The sequence below is a fragment of the Tympanuchus pallidicinctus genome, unplaced genomic scaffold, assembly GCF_026119805.1.
Source record: "Tympanuchus pallidicinctus isolate F22 unplaced genomic scaffold, pur_lepc_1.0 scaffold26, whole genome shotgun sequence".
In the NCBI taxonomy this organism is placed as follows: Eukaryota; Metazoa; Chordata; class Aves; order Galliformes; family Phasianidae; genus Tympanuchus; species Tympanuchus pallidicinctus.
The window spans coordinates 3,875,033-3,902,968 of NW_026294743.1; the positions used below are offsets into that span (position 1 = coordinate 3,875,033).

The window sequence follows — 27,936 nt, forward strand, 5'->3', positions numbered from 1 at the left end:
AGACTTTTTTAATTCTCTAAGGATTTAGCCAGTTTCTTCCATCCTACTTTCTCAAAAAAAGGCTGTAAATGATAGACCTCCTCAAAAAAAATTTCATTTAGTTAGCACAACACTGCCATCAACCTTGCCATTTTGCCATTATGATCAAACTTATGCTGCTTTTTTGTTGTTAATTTTTTTCAGGTCTACCACATTTTCAAGAGCAAAATGATTTAAAAGGATTGCTAGAAAATCTTCATCAAAATATCCAGGCCAAAAAGAGGAAGAACGTAGAAATCATGTGGCTGGCTGCAACGGTGAGATCTTTTTTTTTATTTATGTATTATTTTTTTTTTTAACAAATACATTGAATATATTTCTTCAGATATTTTTCTTTTTCAAATATATTCACATGATGTATTAATTAATTTTCATATGCTTTTTGGTAAGTGAAATGGATTTCAAGAGCCTGGATGGAAAACTCAGACTAGGTAGCTATAATGGTTCTCTAACTGTTCTGTTCTGTTGATCTCGCATCCCATTTATTATTATCTCTCTTCTTCTTGCATTTACATTACAGACAGATTCTTTCTGTCTGTAATGAATTAGCCTGAGTTCAAAGACAAAAGTGATTTTGGTCATGTTGCTGGCATCTCCCAGGTTCTTTCCTGCACAGCTTCTCCTGGTCAGGCAGCCCCTCGCCTGTGCAGCTGCATGGGGCTGTTTCACTCCAGTGGAGGAATTTGTATTTTTCTCAGTGAGAAGCATTGCCGGCCTTTAACATGGTACTGCACAACAGAACCTTCTCTCCACACTGGAAAGTTATGGATTTGGTGGGTGGACTGTTCAGTGAATGAAGAACTGGTTGTGGGATTGAGTGGTGGTCGATGGCTCCATATCTAGATGGAGAGCAGTGGTGAATGGTGTCCCCCAAGAGTCAGGGCTGGGACTGGGTGCTCCTTACTGTCTTGATCAGTCACATTGACAGTGGGATTGAGTGCACCCTCAGTGAGTTTGCTGATGACACCAAGCTGAGGGGTGCAGCCAACATACAGGAGAGACTGGATGCCATCCAGATAGGCTAATCAGTAAGCCCAGGTGAATCTCATGAGGTTCAGCAAATCCAAATGCAAGGTCTTGCATGTGGGTCTAGGCAAACCCCATTACTAATATAAGCAGGGGGATGAAAGGGTTGAGAGCAGCCCTGCTGACAAAGACCTGCAAGTACTGGTGGATGGCAAGCTGGACGTGAGCTAGCAGCATATCATCAGGCCAGAAAGCCAACTCTATCCTGGGCTGCATCAAAAGAAGTGTGGTCAGCAAGTCGAGGGAAGTTTTTGCTTTCCAGTTGGTGCCTCGTTCTGTTGCTGGGCATGGGCAAGAAGAGCCTGGCCCCATTCTCTTAACCCCCACACTTAAGATATTTACACAGTTTAGAAATTCCGTCTCAACTTTCTCTTCTCCAACGTACGTTTTGCACATGCAGGTTAAAAACAAACTGAAGCAGATAAGCGTTTATAAAGAGCTCAGACTTAAGGAAAGCGTGAAAATCAATTAGGTAATTGCCTTAAATGCAGAAATGTACCCTTGCTGGCAGAGTCTTGAGCCTTTGCTATCTGTTGAAAGTGAAAAGCAAGACCTTGTGTTTTGGGGAGCTTTCAAATGCATATGCCCTTTAAGGTAGATAAATATTTGATGTAAAATATTAATAAAATTTTGCACGACTTCTCATTAACACAAAGAATATTAATTATGTTTTTGTTAATAATACCAGAATTATTTTTTAGATTGCTAATAAAATTTTCATTTTGGATAATAAGTATTATCACATAGTATTGAAGTATGAATCTTTTGTAAGTAAAAATGTAAGCTTTTTTTTTTTTTTCCCCACTATCTTTTCTGCAATTACTATGAAACGTTGCTTTGCAAAGATAAGATTAATCTGTACAGAATAATGTGAAGTCAGCTACAAAGAGGATGATAGAATTTACTTAATCTTTGGATACAGAAAGTTGTCTCCTACTATCTATGCAGGATTTCTTGAAAATCATGTTGTGGGCAAAAAGAAGTTTTTAGGACATTTAAAATAAAAGTTTCTATTTTTTTTTCCTTCAGAATATAATATTTTTCCCAAGCTACTTTACTGTAAGCTTCTGAAATGGGTGTTTCTGGACCCTCTTCTATACGCACTGCTGTACTGTATCACAGTGTGGTGGAAGAACAGATTCTCAGCTGTAGGGACATGACTGTTACAACAGTAGATAAATGAGATTCTATGTGGATACGCTTATCCGTAACTGCGCCTGCAAGTAGTCTTGTGAGAACACATCTGCTTAAAAAAAAAAAAAAAATCTAGGAACTGATATCACAAATATTTCTTACTCTAAATAAACGTAGCAGAAGAGATTTAAATGTGGTGTGTTTTTACTTCCTAAGCTGGACGCTTAATCTTCTGTTTTATTTCAGGAGGAAATAATTGGAATATGGATTTTTCCTCGTTTTACTCCCCACTGTTTTATGTGCTTTTTCATTGGTTTGCATCCTCTTGAAAATTAAGCACAGTCCTAATCATTTAAATTGAAGTTTCTTTGGAACACTGCTTAGAGGTCGTTTAGAAGAAATATACCTGTCCTATATCACCAATATATTTTGGGAATCAATTGAGCAAAAGTGAGGATAAAAGTCAAGCTGGACACGTACTGTAAGCTGTTGTTGATTCAGATATTATGATGTTACCATAGATCAGGTTTCATACCTTGCTAGATTTCTTGGCCATCTGATCACTGTTTGCCCATTTTAATTATTTTCTTTTGCTGTTCCTGCTTAGTGAACTGAGTTATTTCTGAGGATTTATTTGTGCCAGCCTACCAGGTTAACCTAGATTTCTCTTAGATCATAAGCTAAGGATTTTTTTTTTTATTACTGAATGTAGTGGATTGATTTCCATTTAAACCACTTTAACATGATTGAGCCATTTCTACTGAATTAATAGGCAAAATAAGCCCTCCCATTTGTGGTTACCCATTTGCTTGTTTTCCCTGAAAGACTTCTCAATTCAAAACTGACTCTGTTGCCAGCACTTCAGTCAGATGCTGTCAGCTCAGATTTGGGACTTAGTCTCCCATCTGTGCTGCGGAGGTCATCGCCCATCCAGAGTAATTACCTGCTTTTTGCTTATGACTCATTCACTTCAAATAGTCACTATGACTCATGAACTTCAAAAGAGGGAAGTGTAAAGAGAATTAATCTTCTCAGTTAAGCAGTTATCTTCTTCACAGCGTTATCAACCCTACTTGATACTTTCTCAAAATAATAATTGTCTTTTAATACATAATTTAAATCCCCGTGCCACTTCCCACATAGCTAATAGATGTAAGTTCTAAAATTTGGATGTGTAGAAGAGAAGAAACACTCATAGATTCTGCTTTACTAACGTGTACTTCATAGGGTTCAAAGTTGGGCTCAGTTAATTCCCTGGGCTCAACTTCTGAGATGTCCCTCGCCATAATGGTACAGAGACCCTAAAGACCACGTAAGTGTTGTCTGGGTCATTGTTTTCAATAGAATTTCTGGGAATGCCATTACTGTGAATAAAATGTGCTTTACTGAAGTGAGGTTCTGAAGATTCAGAAGTTTTGGAACTGAAGATCTAGTTTCGTCCTGATGCCAAGTAAACACTCTGTAGCCAAGCTGAAAAGTTGATTGGGCTTGAGCCTAAATGATATATAGCCTTGCCTTATTCTCCTAATATAATTGATTGTAAAGTGTGAGATTTTCCAGGTCTGCTAAGGTGCAGAGAATGAAGTGTGAAAACAGCAGCCCTCTGACATCTGCCTGTGTTTCAGATTTGCCGTAAGCTGAATGGAATCCGCTTCACCTGTTGCAAAAGTGCCAAAGACCGGACATCCATGTCAGTGACATTGGAGCAGTGCTCCATCTTGAGGGATGAGCATCAGCTTCACAAAGACTTCTTTATTCGAGCACTGGATTGTATGAGAAGGTATGTGAAGATTATTGCTTATCCCCTGCTTTTTGAGCTGAGCTGAACCAGGAACTGCAAAATTGGCCAAAGCCAGTTGCAAATGCATGATAGGCCCCACTCCTGATTTAGCACTGTGCCAGCTATGATTCACTTCTGCATGCAAGGACTGTATTTTAGCACTAATGAACAGTTTCTGAGATTTATATGTGAAACTCTGCAGAGTGCCACTCCACTGGCTGAAGAATTTGACCAGGGAAAAGAGCCATCATTTTAACAAAGCCTTAGGCTTTCATGAAGCTTAAAATTTTAACAGTGTTCTATGACTGTATACAAAAAAAGAGTTATTTTTTGTTTTTAGAATATTTCTGAAATGTTTATATGCTCACTAAAACATTTGTATAAAATTTAGGAAAACTGGGAAAACTAAGCTTTTGTTAGAGATGGCAGTTCTTATTATGTCATGTTATTAAAAATAAAAGAAAAAATGCAGTTTTTGATTCATGGTGGTTGCCAATAACATCTGATACAAATCTTTGTTGTGGAAAGCAAACAAAAACTCCATGTTTGTTTCATTCTAAATGGCAGAGATGCAATTAATACTGATGTGGTAAGGAATGAGTAATCAAAAGATGTAAAGATTTTTGTTCATCTGAATCTTGTAACTGAAAAAAAAAAAAAAAAAGAAAACCACCAAGCAAGCAAGTTTTGATCACAGATTGAATCCTTGTGCTATCTTCTCTAAAGAAACTGTTTCATTACTGGCATTAATGAGTGTTGCACTGTATATTCTGTAAGAGTTTACTCCAGTCCTACCCAACAAACATCCCTACAAGACTAATAGTAAATATTCTGGTCAGCCTGCAAAGAAGTAATTGAATTTTCTCTTGCACTTCGGTGAAACACACAATGTGACTGCGTGTTGGATTTTGTCTCTAAGTAACAATTGTGTTTATGACTGTAATTGAACATTCCTGACTTCAGAATTTGATTTTCAGATTAGGAGTTTAAAGTTGAGGTTAATCTCTATGTTACACAAGCAAGGTCATTTGTTTTTTAGCAAAGGTAAATTTTCTAAAGGAAAAAAAACCATAATTTTATATCAAGTAATTGAGCAGAGTGCTGAAAAAGCATTGGTTTGCAAGTTGCTAGTGCAGTGTGATGTATTTAACTGAGGTATCATTTTGTATGTATCATTAGCTTGCATATGTCCCTTAGTCTCTGCAGTACTTCAGTGAGTGAATGACTCCTGTGTGCAGCTTTTCATAACTGCATGTTTTATCATGAATGAAAAATTTGAGTTTTCTGTGTTAAGTTCCATTTGTGTTGGCATTTCAAATATGTTTTTTTAAAATGTCTCCGATACGTTTGATAGAGTGTTAGAGTACACTGTCAGATACAAGCAAATTAGTTATGTGAAATTATTATGTAGACCATAAATTATTATGTAGACCACCACTGAAAGATAGACTGGAAAAACTTAGCAGATATAGATCTGATTTAAAAAAAATAATAATAATAATTTTTTTTTAAAAAAAGGGAGAAAAAAAACCAGACATTTGACAAACCAATTTGTTAATGTAGAAGTGAAGTGTAGAAGGATTTTGCAGACTGAAATGCAAGGGACTTTACATGCTTCTGTATTACATAAGTGATTTGAAAACTGCGATGATCAACACATTAGTTATGCAGGCAGGTAACAGTAAATTAGCATCACAAAAGAATGGTGAGAAGCCAGGAAGCCTGCAGAAGACTTATCAAGTAAATGAGCAGATGGATATATGAGGCTGAAGCAACGTCATAAATGTGAATTTTGTTTTTCCTGTAGTTTTAAGTAGATAAAAGCTTTTTCCTGGTAATACCTGGCAAATGAATTTCCAACACCCTTGAAATGAAGTAGTTGCCTTTTGTTGCTTTTATTCAAAGGCAATAACATTGACTTGGGTGCTAGGATTGTCTGGGATTTGAAGCAAGGTCCTTCAAAGTAGCAGCAGTAGAATATATATTTAGTTTATACCATCAGGAACACAAGTCTGTTGTTCCTGCTGGTTTGTATCTGCGTTGCGCTATGCACACAACCCTTGATTTTGTTTTGGTTTTTTTTTTGACGAATGTGTAAGGAATGCAGTAAGTTGTTATACCTTCAGCAGGGCTCCTCCTGCTTTACCACTGACCCTCTGTTGCCAGAGGAGCTGGCGGCGCAGCTCCAGAAGCTGCACTGTCTTTTTTTCAATTTCTCCCTCTGCGCTGGCCAGAGACTCAGCAAGGTCCCTCTGGCTGTGCCCTCTTGCTGAAGGGAGTTGAACAAAGGCGAATTGCAGGGAAACAATTTGTGAGAGCAAACTGGGAAGGAAAGAACAGTAAGGCAAAAGGGAGGGAGAAAAAGACGTAATTTCCACACAGAGATCTATAATGGCATTTCAGCCAAGTCTCCAGAATTTTATTTGAGGAAACTTTCACAGCTGTATTTCTGGGGTTTGTGTGAATAAGGTCAACAGATTGTTTGTCACTTGTTGTAATGCTTGCCTTTTCATCCTTTCTTATGATTACTTTTACAGAGTGTTAGTGTTAAAATTGCACGTTTTTAGGCCTTTTATTGACTACTTGTTAGGAGCTTTTAGATTGATTTTCACATCTAGAAGAATGCATTTTGTTTTCAGAAGAGAGGGAAAATGCTCTGGTCACCTTTTAATTTATAATTTATGCAATTTTCCCCAATGAATCGCCTCTAGATAACAAACTCCTTTATGCTTGATTGCTGCAAATCACTTTTAAGCCTTTCAAAAGAACAAGAAGACAAGAAAAATTCAGTTTTAGCATCCAGAATTCTAACAGGCTGGATTGATCTTTGAAAGGCTTCTTTCAAGGATTGACAGTGGGAGATAGAGTATTGTGAAACAGAGTGTTGTAAAAGCAGATGGAGATTCAAAAGCAGCCGTGAGTTTGAGCTAGAAAAAATCAGAAAGGTTCCCTGTGTATCTGTAAAGCTTTTCTTTTTCCTGCCATTGCTGTTGCAGCTTTGGTAGCTATTGTAAAAAGGCAAGCATGGGCCTTGTGTACTCATGCCATCAGGGGAAGCTGTGTGATGCTGGACTCATGTGCTGGTGTCTTTTGGCTTTGGTAGTGTACCTGCATGCCTTCAAATCTTGAGTAAATCAAAAGCAATTTCAGATGTTGTTCTTTGTGTACATTGTATGATGCTTTTTTGAAAAACAGAGCCAGTAGCTATTAATCTATTCTGTAGCGAATTAATTCATTAGCATATTTAGTATCTTTACACTGATAACAGTACGAAGTTTAAAGCTGTGCAAAAAACCTTCCGTTAGTTGTCCCTTCAGCTTATGAAAAATTTGAAGTCATGCTAGGCATTGAAGCTCTATCAATATTTAGAGTGTAGCATTGCCTTCTGGGTGCAATTCTAGCCATTACGATGCTGCAGTTACTGTGTCTGTAAAAGCAAGAGTGACTATTCCTTAAATATTTCTGCATCCTCTAGTTTATTTCGTAGATGTTTGTGAATTGCATTGATCTTTTTGACATTTGTAGTACAGAGTGAGGAGAATCAATGCAGTCAATCTTTATCAAGTGCTTGTATAATTCTCATAATATTGAAATAATTTTCCAATATTACTGCAACTTTCAAATCACAGTTTTTTGCTGTCAGTATTGTTTCCATACTTCTGTGTTTGCCCGTGCGTGGATGTGCCTTATCATTCACCATCAACTGTATTCCAAGACAGGGCAAAGAGGCAAAATTGATTTACCTGAGTGCTTTTATTCCTCGAAGCTGGACAGTGCTTAAAGAAAGTTGAACGCTGGTGGGCAGCACTCTATAAAAGCAGTTTTGTAAAACTCTTTCAGTTTTCTTTTCTGAACCTATTAAATTTTAATGTTTCAGTGACTGAGCCTCTTTTGGAGTCCTTGGGTAGTACATAACCTCAGAATTGCCTGCACATTGTTTCATTGTGCACAGTGGATTTGTCAATTCATTTGCTAATTTTTGAGGCTTTATTGGAAACACGTTCAAAAACCAGAAGATTCTGAGTTTCTTAGTAAAGCACAATACCTGTCAGATAGTCCAGACACTGAATACTAAGTTTCTCTCAATGTAAGACGTAGTTTTTATCTGAAACACCAGTCAAGAGTATTTCAGATGATTTCAGATAAATGGCCTATCAAAAAATCTGACTCAAATGCAACTGAAAAAATGAATCTGGTCTGGGCAACAAGGAATGGACTTGTGTTGGCCTGACTATGTAGCAAATTGCTTCTTCTCAAACAGATGATTGAAGGCATGTTTTTTTAAAGATCGTCTTAAAGATGTGTAAGTTGAGAAGGGATGGTTTTAATACTGTAGTTGTAGCTCTTTAATCACCCAAAGATGATTTAGATGGAAGTTGAATCTGAAGGACCTCTCCAATGGAAAGGCCAATGCCAAACAGTACAGTGTTGTGATTCGTACAGCCTAGGAATCAGGAGCAGAGTGACAGAGTGAGAGGCAGGCATCCATATGCAGGTATTTCTTGACTTTTCTATTGTTTCCTGGCCTTCACTTTATCCCTGTGAGTTTGTAGCAGTAGATGGAACACAGAAGAGAAAGCATGTGTTCTCTAACTTTTTCTTCCAGTACGTATCAGATATTCCCCGTCCTTCTTTATTGTTTTTCTCTGAGAGTCTTAAGTCTTGTAAACGAATTTTTTGTTCTAAGCCAAGCTCTCCTTAAAAGGTTTTCTCACAGATCTGTGATTCCTGAGCATTGTAACTTTTTTATTATGAGGTACAAACTACAAATGGAAAGATTTACACTATCTAATGTATTGAAATTTATTAATTAACAGCTCAGTCCAATCTGCCTACGGTCAACTATCAATGTTCTTTTCTAAAACCAAATTGCTATTTGTTTTTAATAGCTAACAGTGTGCGTTGCATGTAACAGGAAAGAAAATATAATGGAGCAAGAAGGCAACAAGATAAAAAAAAAAATAAAATCAAAGCAATTGGAATCATCTAGGACTTATTTAGAATAAAGGTCTATTCTTGAACATCTTTCTGGAAGAAGGAAGGGAATTACAGGCAACTATTTCAAAATATCAAACTGTAGCTTGAATGGGATGTATTAATTCTAAAGCTTTCTAATAGAAGGTCTTCAAAAAATTCTTACTCGTAACGTGTCTTTAAAATAATTATCTAGTCTTGAAGACATGAAAAAAATGGAAAAGAGAGGAAAAAAAATGCACTTATTCACACCATAACAGGCTCAGGAAAGATCTCATTGATGTTCAGGCTTCTAATGGGCAAATTAAGTAAAATTGGTGGTTGATTTTGCAGTGTATTTCAAAGATTGGAGCTAGATGTACAAGTCCGCATTTTGCAGGGGAATGTTCTCTAACTGACTATAGAAGTTAGATTTCTCCTGTACTTTATTTCGCTAGCTTCTTCCCAATGCTGATTTCACTGGTTCTGATGAACACTCCAGTCGGAGTCTCAAGAACTTTCTTGTGGAAACTTTCTCAACTCCTTTTCTCATTTTCACTGTCACTTCACTATTTCCCTCTCCTTGCTCCTCAGTGTAATGTATGTCTGTCATCGCCTTTCTTGTCCTGTGTGCATGCACACTGTCTGTGGTAACGAGAGAGAACAGCAAACACAGTGCCCTGCCTCATTGCCTTGGCTTCCTGAGAGAAGGCCATACCAAAAATAATTATCTCTAAATTTTGACACCAGAGGTAGTTGGTTGAGAAGCATCTACTTCACTGGTAACGTACAGAGAGATGGTTTACTTCAGGAAGACTCAGAACCTGAAAGTATATTTCAACTACCAACTAGCAAAATATATCAATCAATTGCAGTATGTTACAGGGGGGAAAAAGGAAATTTTCCACTGAGAAAGAAAATGTTTGGCTGTCTGTTTTTATGCTTTGTGGGAGTCCTCGGCCCTTGACTAAGCATGCACATGATGCCTTTCTCCAAAGATTTAATGGAATTCCAATCAAAACTCGACCTACTCCGAGTTGTCCTGCTCTAATTTGTCTCTTTTTTTCCCTCACTGAATTGTTGACAGAGTAAATGTTCTCTTGCCTAGCCAATATTACTATTTACCATATACTGATCCAAATGAGAGTGTAAGGAATTGAGCTATGCCCTCCTTCTGAGAGAATATTTTACTTAGCACAGATGATGGAAAAAGTGCATTATTAATTATGGTGCACACCATGATGATTCAACTTTCAATTAAAAAAGAAGTCTAAACAGCCATATCCAAAAAATTTTGCTTTCTCATTTAGTACTGTGCTTTAGTGCATGTGCTTATTTCTTATTCAGAAGTTCTATGAAAGACTTGGTATTACCTGCAATCAGAAAATAGATTTCCTTCCTATTATATATCATTTCTGTTAAGATTTTCAGAGGGATTGAGGGATTTCATAGGAGAAGTCTTGCATGCATATTTATTACCTGTTTAATCTCCATGAGCTGCAGCTGAATTACCCTGGCTTTGACCAAGTGCAGCTAAAGCTCTCAGGAAAAGTAGCACTGCCAAGCCTAAAATTCAGATAAGAAAGGAGCAGGAAATTAGGAGAATAAGTGGGTAGTAATAGCATAAAATAGCTGGTTAAAATTATCATGAATTCAATCTCTTCAAGAATGTATTCATCTCTGAAACTGCATTCTTCTCAAAATAATATATAATATGAACAGGGGAAGCTGGTAACTTCCTGCAGCACTAGCCAGTGCAGATTGTGGAGAAGCTGGAGGAGATGCAGAAAAGAGCAGTGACTAACTGCTGTTAGAGAAAGGATAATGCTTCGTAAGAGAAAACTGTTCTTCTGTGGGAGAAATGTGATGCAGTGTCGGGGTGCAGATCTATCTGGCTTATGAAGAAAGTAATTGACAAATGTATTTAGGTGTATTTTTACTCTCATTTTAGATTCCCTTAATGCCTTTTCTGACTTCAGTTTTCTAGGAGTATTCCCCACTAAGATAATCATCTGCCTCGTCCCGCATCTCTGTTCCAGTTGTCTTCCATAAGCTTCCCGCTTTTTTTTTCCTTTGGTCTTTGCTGTACTCCTGCTTCTTTTTCTCCAGCACTCCCACCTGTACGTGATTTATTTATTCATTCATTCATTAACTCCTTTAACTTTAGCCATACTCAGTTTGGGAGTGCATTTTAGTGGTGATTTCTTGTTACTTTCTGTAGCAGCTATGAATTGCTGAGTGCCCTTTTGTGAACAAGCTGCTGTCCCAGCAGTGCTGAAGGACCTAGCAGCAGCAAGTGTCTCAGTGTTCGCTTGCAGCAGTCGTCCCAATAACTGCACTGCAGTGACCAAAGAAGATAGTTCCCATTTGGACTATATTTACCTAGAGATTTCATATTTCCATTATGTTCTCACTACTTGGCCGAAGCAGGATCAAATACCAGAGCTAGCAGCATTGTATTGCTATTTTGTGTTCTGGATCATTCAGAGATAAACTTGGGGGACAAATAGGAGAAGTTGCATTCTTTATAGATAAGATGTCAACTGTAATCTGTCGGAATAGGAAGACTGGGGGAGGTCAGAGGGTGCTCCTTGAAACAAGGGGAGAACTATTTAGGGGGTTGGACCCAACACACTAATTAGATTACGGTTAATGTGGCAGGAGGTAGATCCACCTGTCTGTGGTACTCCAAAGCTTCCTTTGTCCTTCTGTAAAAGATTTCATAATATTGTGATTTGAGGAGTATCACTACTCTTTCTTGAATCAGTTATTTGTAGTCTCTTTTATTTGTTGCAGAAAATGGCGCCTGTGAGAGTACTTTGGTAACTTGGAAATTATTACCAACATCTGTAATTTTAATATAGATACCATTAAAGGCAGGACTAAATCAAGCTTGCTCTATGATACAGTTAGTGCAGTGAAGGAGTACGGGATCCAATTTCTATCTCTTGTTAGGAGTGTTAGTGGGTGGGGTTTTGTTCGTATTTTTTCATGGCTTATAGACTTTCTTGTTGAACAGGCACTTGGGCCTAACTGCAGCTTTTCAACGTTTACAAGGAATCTCCTCTTTCTTCTCCTCTCATTTATCCTAAGGGTTTCAGATTCACAAGCAGCTTCAAACTCATGCTACAGCCTACCTGCTTGACAGTGTCTCTGCAACTTGGCTGTGAGACGCTGGTGAGACCTGCCTGTTCCTAACAATGGTGAAAATGTAATAAGCTTTGAGGCTTCTTATCCCTTCTCTGACTTAAGCTGACCTCAGTCAACTTGCCCAAAGGCAGCTGCAATCCTTCCCCTAGCACCAAGCTCCAACATGTGACCTTTGCTTCTGTAGCAATAGTGTCTAAAAAGGGAGCATTTAAATACTACCAGGAGCAAAATGGTGACCTACACCTTGTTTTGTTTTTAAATACATTTTCTGATCTGCCACAAGCCCTCTCTAGTTGGCAGTCAGATGTGAAGAAACTTGTATAGATTCTTTAAAAAGAATGGATTCAGAAGCAATCTGGTCACATATCTACAAGAAAGATCTTGTCCTAAGATCATCTGAGGACCAGTTTATGTTTTGATTAATGTGGCAGGTCCAATATATGTCATTCCTGTCCAAACCATATTTTACTTCACACGTGATTTGCAAAAATGACTGTTTCAAGTTGTTGATTTTTATTTAAATGCATTTGTAACTCATTTGTAACTGTTGACAGTGGAACACGTGCAGAATACAAAGTAGTCAGCAACGGAAAGGTTTATTGAGCGACTTGAAGCATGCCATCTTCTCTTCTTCCAACAGATGTAAGATGGGAATGACCCAATAGCCACGAGAGGTGGTTGTGCAGCTTTTATCATAATGCATGTCAGACAGGAAATGAAAATCAGCTTTTAGGCTGGGTTGATTTAGGGCTGGGTTTTTTTGTTTGTTGTTGCTCTTGTAATGCGCTTCAGTTGATCAGCAATGACATGATCTGTTTTCCAAGTTTACTTCATGGAATAAAATGACAGTTACATTGAACACAAATAGATAAACTGACTCTATGTCAAAAGTGTCTTTGGCTGCTTTGAAATGATCAAAATAGCATCACAGTGCATTTAAAAATGGAGACCTACCGTAACAATTCAGTCTCAGCAATCCGTAAACTGATTCTGGAATTCTAGAAGAGTCTGTTTTGATTAAAATGGTTATAACATTTTAAAAAACTTATTTGAGAGGTTTTTAAAATCTTTGACATGTTCAGTGCTTGCTGTTTCACCTTTTCTTGTAATCAGAATGCATTTAGAATATGCTTTGTCCTGCTTCTGTGTTGCTACTTGTTTGCGTTGTTGCATATCTCTAAGATTTCTTCAGTCTAGTTTAGGAGTTCAAAACCAAAAAGATGTAATGCAGGTTTGTTTTCTGAAGGGTGTGTGACACTTTCTAATGCCTTATTCTTTCCAGTTTGTAATATATTCTCAACTGCTGACCCACTTAGCTAATGCTAGTGTGGCAAGGTAGATTAAAAATGGGAATGTTTTTTTTGGGTGAAGAGGATTGAAATCACCTTATTGTGGTGCTTGAGTTAGTGCTGCATGCGACAGATTTTTGCTTCCTAAATACGGCAGTCTGTGTGGTACTAAATGTAACACATGCCCACAGTCATTCAAAGAAAATCTAGAAAGCAGTACATTTGATTTTGTCACAATTTGCTGAATTATTATGTAACTTAATGTATTTCAGACACGACTTAGAAACTTTTCAAATACTAGTACATCCAAGAAACAAGTTTTTGAGAACTATTTTTTCAGTCCGTGTGCTTTCTGATTGCTTTGCATGCATTGTCAGGCAATTAAAACTTAGTTAACAGATTATGTGTTGTGTGGCTCCACAACTTTACCATCTTCAGATGCAAATGCTTCTTTATAGATGAAGGTTTGGCTGAAGTAGAAGTGCTGGGAAAATCGAGTCTCTTCATACTGTGATGCGATGTAGCTATTGTTCTTGGTGCTGAAACAACGAGAAGATAATGAAGCTTACATATAGTGAAGTCAGAAGTTTTTCTCACTTTCAGACAGCAGGTATATGTTGGAAAGAGGGTGCAGAGCAAACACGCAGCTCAGCAGTCTGTAAAGATATTTGTAGTCTAAGCTGATATTTTTTGAAATAGCTTTGGGACAGTTGTACCTGGAATTCTGTTTTCAGTCCCAAAGGCAATCATTCTTTCTGCTGTCAGAAAGAATCATTGTCTGTGCAGCACAATTGGGATAACAAAATTCATTTCAGTCTCGATTTAAGCTTAATTCGAAGGTAAAACTTGAAATTAGATGATAATGAAGTTAAAGTTTTGATTCTCTCCTGCATGCTTATACTGTGCTCACTGTAAAGGTATTTCCGAGGCACAGGGCTGCTCTGTGACTGTCTTTCTGTTTGAAAACTGATTTTTTCTGCTTTAACCTCTTGTTACAGTTAACATAGTAAAAACATTTGGAATTCAGCTATGTGAATAGCTTTGAATGAGATCTATCTAAATATAAAAAAATAAATTAATCACCAGAAGAATAAAAGCATTGTGACTAACATAGTAATTCTAGGAAATTATGAGTTAGGCAGAGAGCGACACTCTGAAGCAGAGAATTGTAAAACCAATTAAGAGCATCTGGAAAACAAAGCTCACACGGGTGTTGCACAGTCCCAGCTGTGCAGCCCAGTGGATGCTGTGGTGAGAACTGCCACTGTCCCCTTTTTGTTTGCATTTGATCATGAGTGCCTTTTGTCAAATACCAGCCCGTGCCAAACGTCATGTTCTTATTGACATGCAGCTTTCCATGAAATAAACTGATGTAGCTCTAGCAAAGTCAAAGGAACACCACCAACAAATATTGGCGAAAAGTAGGCCCTCAGGGCAAGGTCTCTGCTGGGCTGTCCTGTCCCCTCTCCAAGCAGCAGTGCAGACCATACCACAGGAAAAGAGGGATATGCAGATCTTTACGATGCTGTGATCAGTCTTCCTGGGCAAGTTTGTTCTCCACAAGTGGTTTGTGGCAATTAGTTAAACAGAAAAGCATCCTTTTACCATGCATATAACTTCTCACAGATGTGGTACAAACCCTTCCCAAATTTGGACTTCAGCTGTGTGGCAATACCTAGCCAGATGGAATAAGGAGTCCCCGCTGTCTCATAAGAAGTCAAAGATCTTATCCCAGACAGTATGAAAACCTGATATTACAGTGGGCTTCTTTATCCAAATGCTACCACTTTGTTCCTATTGTACTACAAAATATGCAGGAAGCATCCAATTTCCTTTGTAAATGATGCAGTATATTACCTCAATAGCTACTTTTGAAGTAATCAGCAAATTGAAACACAGATGTTAAAACTAATGGAACTAAATGAACCCCATCTGAATTGTAATCCTTGAATAGAGCAGTAGTTTTAGTAATTTTTTGTTATAAAGTTTATTCAATGAATTATGCATTGCAATGGAGAGGAAAAGTCAAATGATCTTTTAAAGCAAAAATAGAAATTTTAAACTTTTTATCCGTATTTCATTGGCTTCAAATGCTAAAAGAGAAATAGTCTTGTTGCAGAGCTTAATGATCTGTACCGCACTGTGACATAGCCCAAAACAGTTAATTGCTTGTTCCTAAATCTTTTTTTCCTACACACTGTGGAAAAGTGTCTAGACTTTCCATCCAAAATAGTCTGTAGTCAAGTGAGCTTGAAAGCCTATGCTGTTAGGCATCATGTTGAACACAATTTGTGGTGCCGGAAAGGAAATCCGAGGTTTCGTTCGTTTTGTGAGTTTTGCAACGGTAGCCCTGTGTGCGGACTGGAGATAGAAAAGCTCTGTCAAGGTGAGGAGTGGCTAAGTGGGCAATTAGCCATTGGATACATCTTCTACAAAGCTCTTTGATTTCTGAGAACACAATCCAGCTGTTTCTGCTGTAAAATGACAGGTACTATTATATGAATATCCAGGTTAAGAATTTGAGTACGCACCTTGGAGGATGGGTAACTACCTCACCTGCGGACTTTGCCTAATCCTGGTGATGCTCTATACATACATGGCAAGCTTGGGCTGTTAAGTCTGGCACCCAAGTACTTGATATTACAGGTCAGGGAGTACGTGATATGCTGCCTTGTAAAGGATTTGGTTCAGTGTAGGGTGTAGTTACACTTCAGAGCAACTGAAAGTAAAACAGAGTGAGGAGGGCCAAAAAATGTGGGAGAAATGGTTCTGACATTAGCACTCTACCCACTGTGTTTTAAATATAAATCTAGCACGGGGCACCAACACTTTTAATGTGGGATCAAGGAAAGCAGGGAAGTTACTTTAGTGGTGCCCTTCTTTCTTTTTTAATTGCTGTTTAACTGGCACTCATTGCACTATTCAGGCTGCTTCCTTTGTTTGTCTACTTATTTCCTATGATAAAACACCTATTTCATGCTTTGCTATTTTTGGGGTAAAGGTTCCCTTTTTTTTTTTTTTAATTCTCCTTTAGTCTTCTTCTTCTTTATAAGTTCCCTTGTTTATATAGACAGCAGTAGCAATGAATTTAAAAAACTGTTATCCTGAAATGCTCCTCGTATATGTTGGGAGCTAACTTAAAAATTGGACAGCTCTCGCAGACACAAAGTTACTGCAGCTTAAATCATTTGTGAAACACTATGAATTCTGCAAATACATCCATATTTTAAGTAGATAAATCTATCAAACTTTTTTTTTCAGAACACTGTTCAGTGTCTCAGTGAGTGATGTTCTAATTTTCTACTAAGGTGATTTGATGTGTTTACTTTTAAAAGCATTTTTTTCAATAGCTACTATTTCTTAGAAAAAATATGCAGCTAATCATTGGAAGGAAATGGTGGGAGAAAACTTTGCAAATGGAGTATCTCCTCTTTAGGAAAACAAACGTTTGGTAGCTTACTCTTCCCTTGCCTTCAGCTCGTCTATTACTTCTTCAATTGTTAATTATCCTCAATTCAAGAGAACATTACAGAACCAATTGAAAACTGTCATTTTTTCCACTGAAATTTCCATTACATAAGAATAATTTCGTCTTAGCATAGATTATCATGTTTAAAGTTTTTTACAGTGTTCTGCATGTATTTCATTTCTAATAACCATGCTTGGGAAAAAGTAATTTATTATTTTATGCAGCAGAATACTCTGCATTGATTAAATGGACTTCTGACATGTGCAATTGCTGGCCTGCACTCACATGCTTTTAGCTTTCTTTTCATCATCTTTCTACTGCCCTTAAACATTCATGCAAAGAATAAAAAACAGGATTGAGCATTTTTGCTAATTGCATGCTTTAACAATGTTGTAACAGAGTAAGAAGGATGTCATTAATCTAATGATACATAAACAGTGCAAAAGCCAACCCTCCTCCTGCGTGTTTTCATGATGAGTGATGCCTGTAGCTATAATTTCAGCAATAATTTCTCAAAATTACTTCTATTGTTTAATTTTTGTGTTTTATTGATTGTATTTAAGCCATCAGTAGCAGCACATTAATAGCACATTGCAGAATTTAGTTTTAACTAACGTGGAATGAAATACTAATAAAATGAGCTGTGATTCCAGCACACTTTATGTGTGTCAGTTGTGTTCTGGTAAGATGATAGGAAGCTGATTCAGCTTTTGGTAAAGGTTAGTCGAGAGTAAAACTATATATTTTTAAAGACCCTGGTGAATCTGTCAATATATATTTGTGTTCGTGACAGAAGATGATATAAGCAGTTTGTAAGTCTTGGTCTCTTGTGTTCTCACCAGCACAATGGATGCATGCTATAGAGGGAGTTTGGTCAGTTAGCAGAAGCCTGTAAGTGCTGTGTGGCAAACATTGGTACAATCCTAAGACAAGGAGAGCACCAAACTGCTCAGACCAGGACAGAGCTGCATTTTCCTTGGTTCTGTGACCATCCGCAGGCACCTGACAGGCTTGTGAGAGCTACCACAGCCCTCAGAGCTCAGGAAGGACATGGTGTTTCCAGAAAGGCTCATGTGTGTCATGTTCCAAGAGTTCTGCAGAGCATTAGTATATATTATTCATTAAAAGGGAAGCAGAATTCCTTAAGGCCTGCCCCTGTAATGTGCATTTAGGAAAATGAAGTGTTACTAGTTAGCAACCCTCTTGCTTTTTGTCTGCAGTGCAGGTTTCTGTTTATCCACTTCACCTGTGGCTCACAGTTATTCAGGGCAAATACATGAAAACCACAGCCAGAAACACAGGCAGTAAATGGTTTAATGTCTCTCAGACAAGAGTAGGTTGGGAACTGCATTCACATAAACAGAGTACAAAATAGGAGATGCTGAAATTGCCTCCAGCACAATCTCATGCAGTGTTGGGCTTTAGGAACTCAAGGTATTTCAAGTGACAGAGTTTATCTGGAAAATTGGTGCAGTGTTTATCTGAAGTGGGAGCATCGTGAGATGATGTCTCACTGAAATGTTTCTTAAACTGTTTTCTTTCCAACCTACAGAATAAGCAGCTTACACAACAGTGAAAAAATGCACTGGAGACTAGAGATAACTATACACCATCTCAGGGAGGGAAGATTTATACCTTCTCACTGGCTTACTTTTTCCTTCCTGGGGAAAAAGGAAGGAAATGCTTGAATAGTACTGCTGGCTTGATGCTTCGTTGTAATAAAATGGTCTTACATGATAGGTAAATAAGTTCTCTACAAAATTTTGGATGATTCCAATTTTATGTGGTTTAGAGTTTTCTTAGTAAAATCACTCTTCCCAAATGAAATGTATTTTTAAAATAGTACTTATCCTGTTTATTTGTGAGTGATGAGAATCACCAAAATTAGCAGGAATTTCTCACTGCTCTCCTGCTTTGTATTCTTTCACATGCAGCTTGCTGCAAACAGGCTGGGGAACATTAATTCTTCACTGATTTCTATTGGAGACTCCACAGTTGCAGGAACTGCCAGATTTCTGCAGCATTTAACAAGTTGCAGTTCCTAAGGTATTGCATTGACAACTGCTGGGAGTTCAGGCTTGCTACAAATCTGGTTGTGTGTTTGGGAGAATACAATCTATGGTACAGAAGAAAAAAGAATTAAATATATTTGATAGTTTAATCCAGATCAAGATGTAAAATGACTTTTTTGTTTATTTTTCTGTTTTTTTTTTCCAATCTGTCAGCAACTTATCTCAAAATTATGTGATACTTCCAGAGTCATTCTTAATTTTTGTTCAGGAACTCCCAAATGCAGTTGGAGAGCACACCTCAAGAGCTGCATCTTTGATCTTTGGCAAACTGTGAATCACTGTGGCTGCACTGAGCTGAACCGTGTGCTTGATTTCAATGTAACAGTGAAGAAAGGCAGCATTATTACAAAGGGGAAGGCATTTGCCCTTGTCTGATAATTGATTTCTTTACTGCCTGCTGCTAGCAGAAGCTTAAGAGAACAAGCAGTAAATACACTGCTTCTTTTTACTGTTATCAGAAAATTTTTAAAGTTTATTTTTCTTGGAAATTATTGAAGCAAAACTGTATGGCTTTTCATCTCTTCATTCTCCCCAACAGTACAGTGCCGTTTTTGCTTTGAAAATAATGTTCTGTGCTAATGCTATCTTTTAATATGAGAATGAATTAAGCTGAATGAGTGTTTGAAACTTACTGAGAAACCTGCAGCAGTACTCACCATGAAATTTTTCTTTCAAAGGTGTGACTGGTGCCAACAAACCAAGAGAAAAGACTTCTAAAGTATATACAAATAGATGATTTAAAAGATTTCAAATTCAATCTTTTCCTTGTTTATTGGAAAGAAAAACACTTGCTTCTGGGAAGAGGCTCCAAAACCTTATTACAGTCCTCTAAACAATGTTAAAAAAGCAAAAACAAAACCAGCAAAGTCTTATCAACATTCTACATCTCCATGGGAAAATTTTTGTTTTTAAGGTCTTCACATACTACCTATTATTGGAAAGAATAACAAACACTTTTCAGTTATTACTTCATGAGGATTTCAGTCCAGCCCTATTGTTTGTTCTGAAGCAAGTAGACCAAAAAAGCTTTGCACTTATCATTCTGATAGTGTGTTGCTTGTGTTTTATTCAACTCTTAAACTCAGCCTGCTCAAGAGAAGAACAGGTGGCTTATTTTGTCGAGTGGTTGGGGTGGCATCTCCAAATTACTAGTCTGCATCCCGGCCTTTATATTTTGGTGTAGCTGGTTTATAGTTGACAGCCTAAGTAGGATTTTCTTTGCTGCATGTAGCGCTGTTGGTACCAGCATTTGTGCACCTTCTGAAATCAGGCTTAGGTGCACTTTGACACTTAACCGACCTGCATGTGCACAGACTCTCTGTGCATGAATACAGCCTGGTGGCTTGTGTGGTACTGTGAAGGGCTGCAATAAAACAGTTCAGCTCTTAAACATTATTGTGGGTTTTTTTTTTAAAAAAAAAAAAAAAAAAAAAAAAATTATCAGTATGTTGGTAGAAAGCATCTGCTGCTAGCTTGAGAGGGAAAAGCACTTGTCAGATCTTTCCTGTGATTTATCTTACAGCTTACACATTGCTTCATCCCGTGAAAGATGGTATGAGTTGGTGTCACTGATCAAAAGCAGTGACATTCGCCTTTGTTTGTATATCAGTGTGAATTTGCACATACAAAACACAAAGAACATTCACATTTACAGCTGTTGATGTTCAAGACTTTCCTCAGTTGAAGTGATCTGTGTTCCAAATGCAACGTAGCTTTGAGCATTTAGAAATTAGTGCCTGATTTTAGTGCCATTCTTCATCACGAGTGGCTGTTCAGTTGTCCAGCATGCCTCTTCTGCCTCTTAAATTAGCTTTGCCACTTTTCTTCACCACAGGGAAACGAAACTAGAAAATCTTTGCCGAAAGATGAGAGATGATTCATGAAGATTTTTCATTATCAACTAGAAGTATTTAAGACCCTATTAGTCATTTATGAGACAGGGTTGATCCCAGGTTTGTGTCACAGTGTTCTTTGAACTAAATGTATAATTACATCCTTCGTAGAATTCTTTTACTGTGACATAAGCATACTGGAAAGAATTGTGATTTAATAGCCAATAATACCAGTGCTGTAACTTTTGGGAAAGGAAACATCTGAATATTCAGAACTTGTTTTAAGAATGTCATCATCATCATCATCACTTCCCACATTCTCAGATCGCTAAGAAACCTGTGATTTGATTTGCAGGTTGGTTGTGATTGGTTTGGGTTGGCTTTTTGTTTCTCTTTGTTTGCTTTGTGCCTGCATTTGGGTATAGATCACGTTTGGTTTATTATTGTTTGAATACTGGATTAAATTTCAAACTTTGTGAGAGAAATTTCTCAGGAAAGACTTCGGAATTTTATCTTGCGAATTTTGCTCGTAAGTAATCCTAGTACTTGATAGAAGCGGGTGAGAAGATTATCAGAATCATATTTTGGGAGGGGATAAAAAGAGAAACTTTCATAGAATTCATGTGTAATACTGCACATCAGTATTGGTAAATAGTAGGATCAAACAGCAAATCCTCTACTTGAAGTATAATAATGGGTGAAAATTATGTTTCAAAAACCACCCAACTGTCTTGACAAGTAAAGAAGCTCTGCTGTGAGTTAACTCTTTCAGTTCTGAAACTGATCTCTCCCAAGACACTAGCAAGGCTGTGCAGGACTTGTAGCCTCTGTCCATACCTGCAAATTACAAACTACTGGGGAATGTTTATAGAACCTTAGTTACTTTATACAGTAAGGTTGTTAAATGTTTCTTGGCACAATTCTGGGCAGCAGAGACCAGCCTTCTCCTAGGTAGATCTGAGGTTGGCACAGCCAAAGGGCCGTTTCCACATGACAGGCAGCAGTCAGTGATCTCTTTTTGCGGTGAAGGGAACACAGGCAATTGAAAGTGAACTTGGTCTTGCCGTTCAATTTCAGTGACATGGAACAGCTGAGGACGGGTTTAAAGTGTTTCTCTCTAGGTTTCTTAAATGATAAAATACCTACCTGGAAAAGTGGTTTTGATATTAAACTGTAGTCGTGTGAACAGACGAATGGTACCTTGATGCACATAGCAAAGAGTGGATGAGCACTTATTTTATTTTAATGCATGGTGTTTTTCCACATTTTCTATCAAAATTAACTTGTCTTAATTTAGAGATGATGACAGATAATAAATTGTGATTATCTGCTACAGTCTGTAAGTCTTCCCACTGTCACTTCAGGAAAGATGTTGCGCAGCAGCTTGGTGAGAGGATGTTTCTGTATTTGAAAACAAGAGTGGGTTCTACTGGCTGCAGGTGTGGGGTGCACCTCCCTTTCACTTGAGCTGCAAAGTTTGAAACCATTTTATGCTGATAAAACCTAATGGGAAATGTGGACATCTGTGGTTAGTTGGACTTAATGAGAACATTATGACTTCTAGCATCCTTCCAAAGCATCTATCCTCATCAGTATGATTGCATACAACAGGGTTTTGCAGGATGTGGTTGTGTGCATGGAAATCGAGCATCTCCTAGCCTCTTGTTAAGTACTGCAAGACAGCGTTCTGGTAAACCTGTTGCTTCTTGCCAAATCATCATGTCCACAACGTTGTTTGAAATCTGTGACCACAGCAAACTTCCAGTAGTCTACTGATTCTGACAGGTACCTCAAAGGTGAATCTTTTTCTCTGGAAAGGCTAAGTAACCATAGGTCTAGAGGTCTGAATGCAAAGCAAACAAATTGCCATGGATTAACTGTATTTTTAGAGATCTAAGTATCGTGTTGTTATGACTACAGAATGATTCTGATGCCTCTTCAAATTCAGTGAACAAGCCTCGTATTATTTAAGCAGTGAAAAGGGGAAGGAGAGCACATGAGATAATGAAATTGTAAAATAAATATATATTTAATATGTGAACTATATAATTATTAGAATATAATAAAATATGCTAAACAAGGGAAGGATGAATGCAGTAGGGAAATAGAGGATCTTGGCAAAAGAGATAAGACTTGGGAAAGAAGTTGCAGTGCAGAATGACACAAAAGCTGTGCCAGGGGAGATTCACACTGCACGTTAAGAAAAATTTGTTTACTGTGAAAGAGGTCAAGTACTGGAATGGACTTTCTAAAGAGGTGGCTGACGCCCCATGCCTGTCAGCAGTCAAGAAGCAGTTGGACAATGCCCCCAAGAGATATGCTTTCACTTTGGTTTGGCCCTGCAGTGGTCATACAGTTGGACTAGATGATCTCTGTATGTCCCTTACAACTGACTTACTGTGTTCTGTGCTTTTAGCAGTGGTAGAACAAGATGAGGAAGGTTTAGTGTGGTGAAGTGATGCACACAGTAGGAGATATTTTATATTGCTGCAATATGCTTAGTAACAGCTCTCTCAAAATTGCTGATGGAATTCGCTTAGGTATGACACTGTTATTCTGTTCCAGTATTGCCAGTTGTTTTCAATCTGAGTAGCGACTGTAGGATCACCTAAGTGGCAAAAAATTGATTTCTAGCATTTTTTTATTTTGTTGAATATCATCTAGATTTGAGGATGATTTAAGTTATTGAGAAGAAAAACAGTTATTGAGAAGATTGTTGATGCAGAAAACATTTCTGGTGGTTCCTTTCCTACATATTCCATTTAAAATGATGCAGAAACATCTTTTGTTCTTGGACAGATTGTTGGAGGTTTATACCAACTGTGTCTCTCAACATGAAGAGTTTTTGCCCAATGTTCCTTTACCTGTTTTAAGTGAGTTATGCTGATACAGCAATCCTATTTGAGAGGGCTCAAATCTATTTGTTTCCTATCCCATTTTATTATTTCAGATGTTACGGTGCAGTATCTTGACTGTGGCCAAGAGATGCTCATGAGGATCCCATCCTCCCCCTTTGAGAAAGCTAAGGCTACCTTCCTAGAATTATAGTGCTGTACATGGAAACCACTGATCCTTTTCTTAATACAACTGGAGCATTCAGTGAACCATAGTAACATAAATCATGCAGAAATTATGTAGTTTTTACTCCAACAACCTTTTTAAAAATAAATTAAAAAAAAAATTAAAAAGCAAGCAGACACTGTTCTGTGTAAGAATCTTGAGAGAGGTTTGAAAACTCTAGAGAAGCTCCTTTTAAGTTCAGAGTTGTGAAGAGGAGGTAAGTTAGCAAAACTTTATAAGATTGAGGACTGTTAGCAGTCAGTTCCATTTGAAGAAATGTCTTTGCTGCTTTTATTGGAAGGGATTGAAAAGAAGCATCTCACTTGTGCTGTTTTTCTAAGTCAGCTCTGGCGTTTGACAAGAGCCCAGAAGGCTGAGAAACTGCTTGCTTCAGTAAGGAGAGAGGAAAAAAAAAAAGAAGGCAAATTCCCCGAAGTATTTGTGCTGTAAGGCATGAATTCAGACTGAAGTCATTCCTAGCACGTGTGGGAATCCTTGTGTTGATAGAAAGCTGCATAGCTATTGCACCTGAACACAGCTTTAGGAAAATATAGCATTTCTAGTATCATTAGCAGTTGGAGCTGGATAATTTCTACCAGGTGAAGCAAAGCTGAAAAGTACTAAAACTTCTCATCCAAAACACTGTGCAGGGATGGCCAAGCATTTTTACTGGTAACGAAGAACTGGAGTGTGCCCTCGTAAACGTGCTTGACTTTAAAAGGACTTCGCAGAGGCTTCTTTTTTTCCTCGCACAATTTTCATTGTCTCAAATTGCTTGCAGCTTCAATTTATCATCTGAATTAAAAGGCAATAGAAAATACTGCTGTTTTGCTCTGTATCATTTGACAGGCATGCAGTATTATCCCAATAGGAGTTTAAGATGATAAAACAACAACTGAGAAAGAAAGCAGATTGAAATGGTTATATCATCATTAAACTTAGAGCACCCTCGGCTGTCACAGTGTTATTTGTGCTTTGCTACAAGACTCAAATAAACAATTTTGAAAGTAAATGAATAAAAATTGCACTCTAAGTTAGAGAGGTGTTCATGACCCCAGATGTTATGGATGTAGAAGCTTTCACTAGTTGTCTTAAAATGAGGTGTGTGTGCGTGCAGTACAGACTTAATATTTTTAAAGCCGCCTTCCTTTCCCTTCTGCGTAACTTCAGAGCTCATAAAATATGTTTTGTGATGAAGGGACCAACTAAGGCTGTTGGCTATACCTTCACAACACAGTAGTCGGACGTAACACTGTTATGATTGTGTTATGTCAGGCAGAAGCCAGAGGAGTCTAGCTGGCATGGCATCAAGTGGTGCATCCTTTACAAGCTTTGGTTGGCCAGGGGAAGCGGTGCTGTCACTCTACAGGCAGCCCAGTGGAGGTTCCCTCTTTGTTTCTCTTCATAGAATCACTGAATTGCAGGGGTTGGAAGGGTCCTGTTGAGATCACCACGCCTGCTAAAGCAGGTTCCTTCCAGAAGTTTGCACGGGTAGGTGTCCAGGCAGGTCTTGAATATCTCCAGAGAAGGAGAGTCCACGACCTATCATGGCAAGCCTGTTCCAGTGCTCCATCGCAGTCTCTCCCATGCCAGTGAAGTGCTTCCTTCTATTAGTACAGAACTTCCTGTGTTCCAGTTTCTGGAACAAGGCTCATTGCCCCTTATTCTACTGGCACTCATCACCAGAAAGAGTATACCCTCATTAACTTGGCTCCTGCACTTGAGGTATTTGAGTCACCGTGGAGAACGCTTCAAGGTTTGTTAGATGTTGCTGCAGTGCATTGAGAAGTATTAGCAGTGCTTGGCAAACCATCTGTTTGTGTTGAAATATTCTTAAACTAAAAACATGTTTCGGTATTCCTCGCAGCCTTGTTCTTAGGTAGGTAATAATGGAGTTGAATCCCCTTGCTCAATTTTGAGGATGTCTTGTCAAATCATGCATAGAATGATGTGACTAATTTGTAGGACAGAAGTCCCTGTGCATCAGCTGTTCTCAGTGGTTTTCCTGGGGGTAAGGACTTATTGTGTTGAAAGACACTGATCATTCTTTTCAGCATATCTACTTTAAAAAAAAAAAAAAAAAAAAAGGAACAAATGGCTTTTGTCTGTACTTCCACTATAACTGCATAAATCTCCCTGATGCTAATGGGAGATTTAGAAGCATAGATGAAAGACTGTCTCACTGTCAATGAGATATGGAGTAAAACTGAGCAGGACACTGCAGAAGCAGGAGGGTTGCATCCCCATAGGGGCACCCTGCAAGCATCTAGCTCAACCTGCTTAGAATTAACTTTCAGCAGGCAAAACTAATACTCTCCAGAAAGAAGTGCTTAACCAGTGGCCAATTCAGTGGATTGTAAACTTGCTGAACACTGAGCTATGCTGCTGCCCAGATAGAGAAAAGGGAGTTGAGGCTCTGCATCAGCTCTGCCGTAAGCACGAAGTTTGTGACAGAAGGCATCCAAAAGAATAGTCCAAAAGTACTGAGGATATGAAACTGAGGAGGAATTGATGAGGCTATGCGCTGAGCTAAAGCTTAAACCAGGAGGTTCACCTCAAGGAGTTGCAAGAGGGAGGAGGAAGAGTGTAAAAGGCTCAGGAGGCCAACTTGGAGAATTACTGTAGAGATTAAGAAAGAAAAAAGGAAAAATAGCAAAAAGCATGTTTTCAGAAGTAAGTAGAAATACATGATGAAGCAGAAAACTAGTGAGGAGAAACTGAGCTGTAATGGCTGATCACAAATGGTAACATTATCATTGTGAGCAGAAGGGGAAGGAAGTTCTGAGGGGTGAACCCTAGGAAAAAAGCGTTAACTAGAGTGATCTGATACCGAACACAATCATTTATTTCAGTGTAAGCCACAGTACTGAGGAAGTCAGCAAAACATAGCTTTGTTCCTCTAAAATACTGTGTGAATTCTATCCAAGTTCCATTGATGAAACGTTTGAAAACATAGAAGTTGAAAGCACCAGACATGCCGGCACCAGTAATTGCCTAGATACTATTCAAACATTAGGAGGTTTAATTTTTATATTTTTTTTTTCACTATTTAAAATAGTATGGGTTGTCTTATTTAGTGGTGTAATACACGGATTGAAAATTCAAAGCTGAGAAATAAATGAATAGCTTATACTCAAAGGCTTCTCTGAAAGCGAAAATATGTAAGGTAGAACATTCCCCAGGATCCCACCTCTAGGTGCAGTTCTTGCACCTCTTTTGCTATCCTAGCTCTACATACTCAACGTGGCTTTTAAACACACGTCAGAAAGGTTGCTACTGTTTTACTTCTCATTTTCATGAGGTTGTGTGATACTACCTTTATTGGCCCATAGTCTCTCGATGACCTGCTAGTGTTATGTTTCTTGACAAACAGCATACTTGGGACTTGTGCTTCTGATAAAGGACTGTGATACAATCTGATGTACTCTGAAGTCCACAAAGGAGAGGAAAAAAAAAAAAAAGAAAAAAAGGAGTTACCATTTCATGCTGGAATATTCATAGTAAATAGAAAAATAGAAATCTCGTGATTCTTACTGCCCAAAGGAAGTCCATGAGCAGAAATCCTGAGCACAGTCCACGAAAGATGAGTTCAGAAGGACTGAAGAAGTGACGTGTTGAAATGTGTATAATTCTACTTGTATAGAAGCTAGCTAGGCTACAGTAGAAAAGACTGGGTGTGACTAGAAAGTATCCCTGCTGCTCAGATAGGAAAGCAATTGATTGGAACTTCACTGTAAGCAGCTTAGTTTCTCACTGGGTCCACTGAACAAGATAGAAGGTAAATTTCTGAGGGTAATGCAGGTGTGAGCCGTTAAATCAAAATGAGTGCTGCTGACTTCAAAGCTGAGGCACCAGCACTGATGAATTCCTTAATAAGTTGATTTATTATCAACTAAAATTATTTTTGTATAGTTGTAATCCTTTCAAAAAGGAGCATGTAGCCTTGCCATTTTTGCCTATGTATTTCTTAGTCACTAGTAAAGCAGGACTGAAAAACCTGCGAAAACCATGGAGACATTATTTTGTCAATGCCATGTTGTGACATTTGTGATCTTTTTTTCTTTGCTTACTTAACTGTTGTTTTTTTTTATTATTATTTTGTTATTTCATTTATGTTCAGTGTGTGTGTTCG

At 38.0% G+C, this 27,936-nt stretch overlaps 1 protein-coding gene across 9 annotated transcripts in view; it reads left to right on the top strand.

Annotated features, from left to right (window-relative positions):
* The window catches only part of INPP4B (inositol polyphosphate-4-phosphatase type II B), a 264,611-nt gene that overhangs the window by 233,267 nt on the left and 3,408 nt on the right, over positions 1 to 27,936 (top strand). For 8 of the 9 annotated variants that reach the window (XM_052690049.1, XM_052690053.1, XM_052690054.1 and 5 more), the window contains 2 exons: positions 184 to 296; positions 3,825 to 3,979. In XM_052690049.1, coding sequence (XP_052546009.1) covers positions 184 to 296; positions 3,825 to 3,979 — 268 coding nt within the window. Of the gene's footprint in view, positions 1 to 183; positions 297 to 3,824; positions 3,980 to 4,546; positions 5,481 to 27,936 lie in introns of those variants that run through there. The other variant, XM_052690055.1, reaches the window with a different exon arrangement.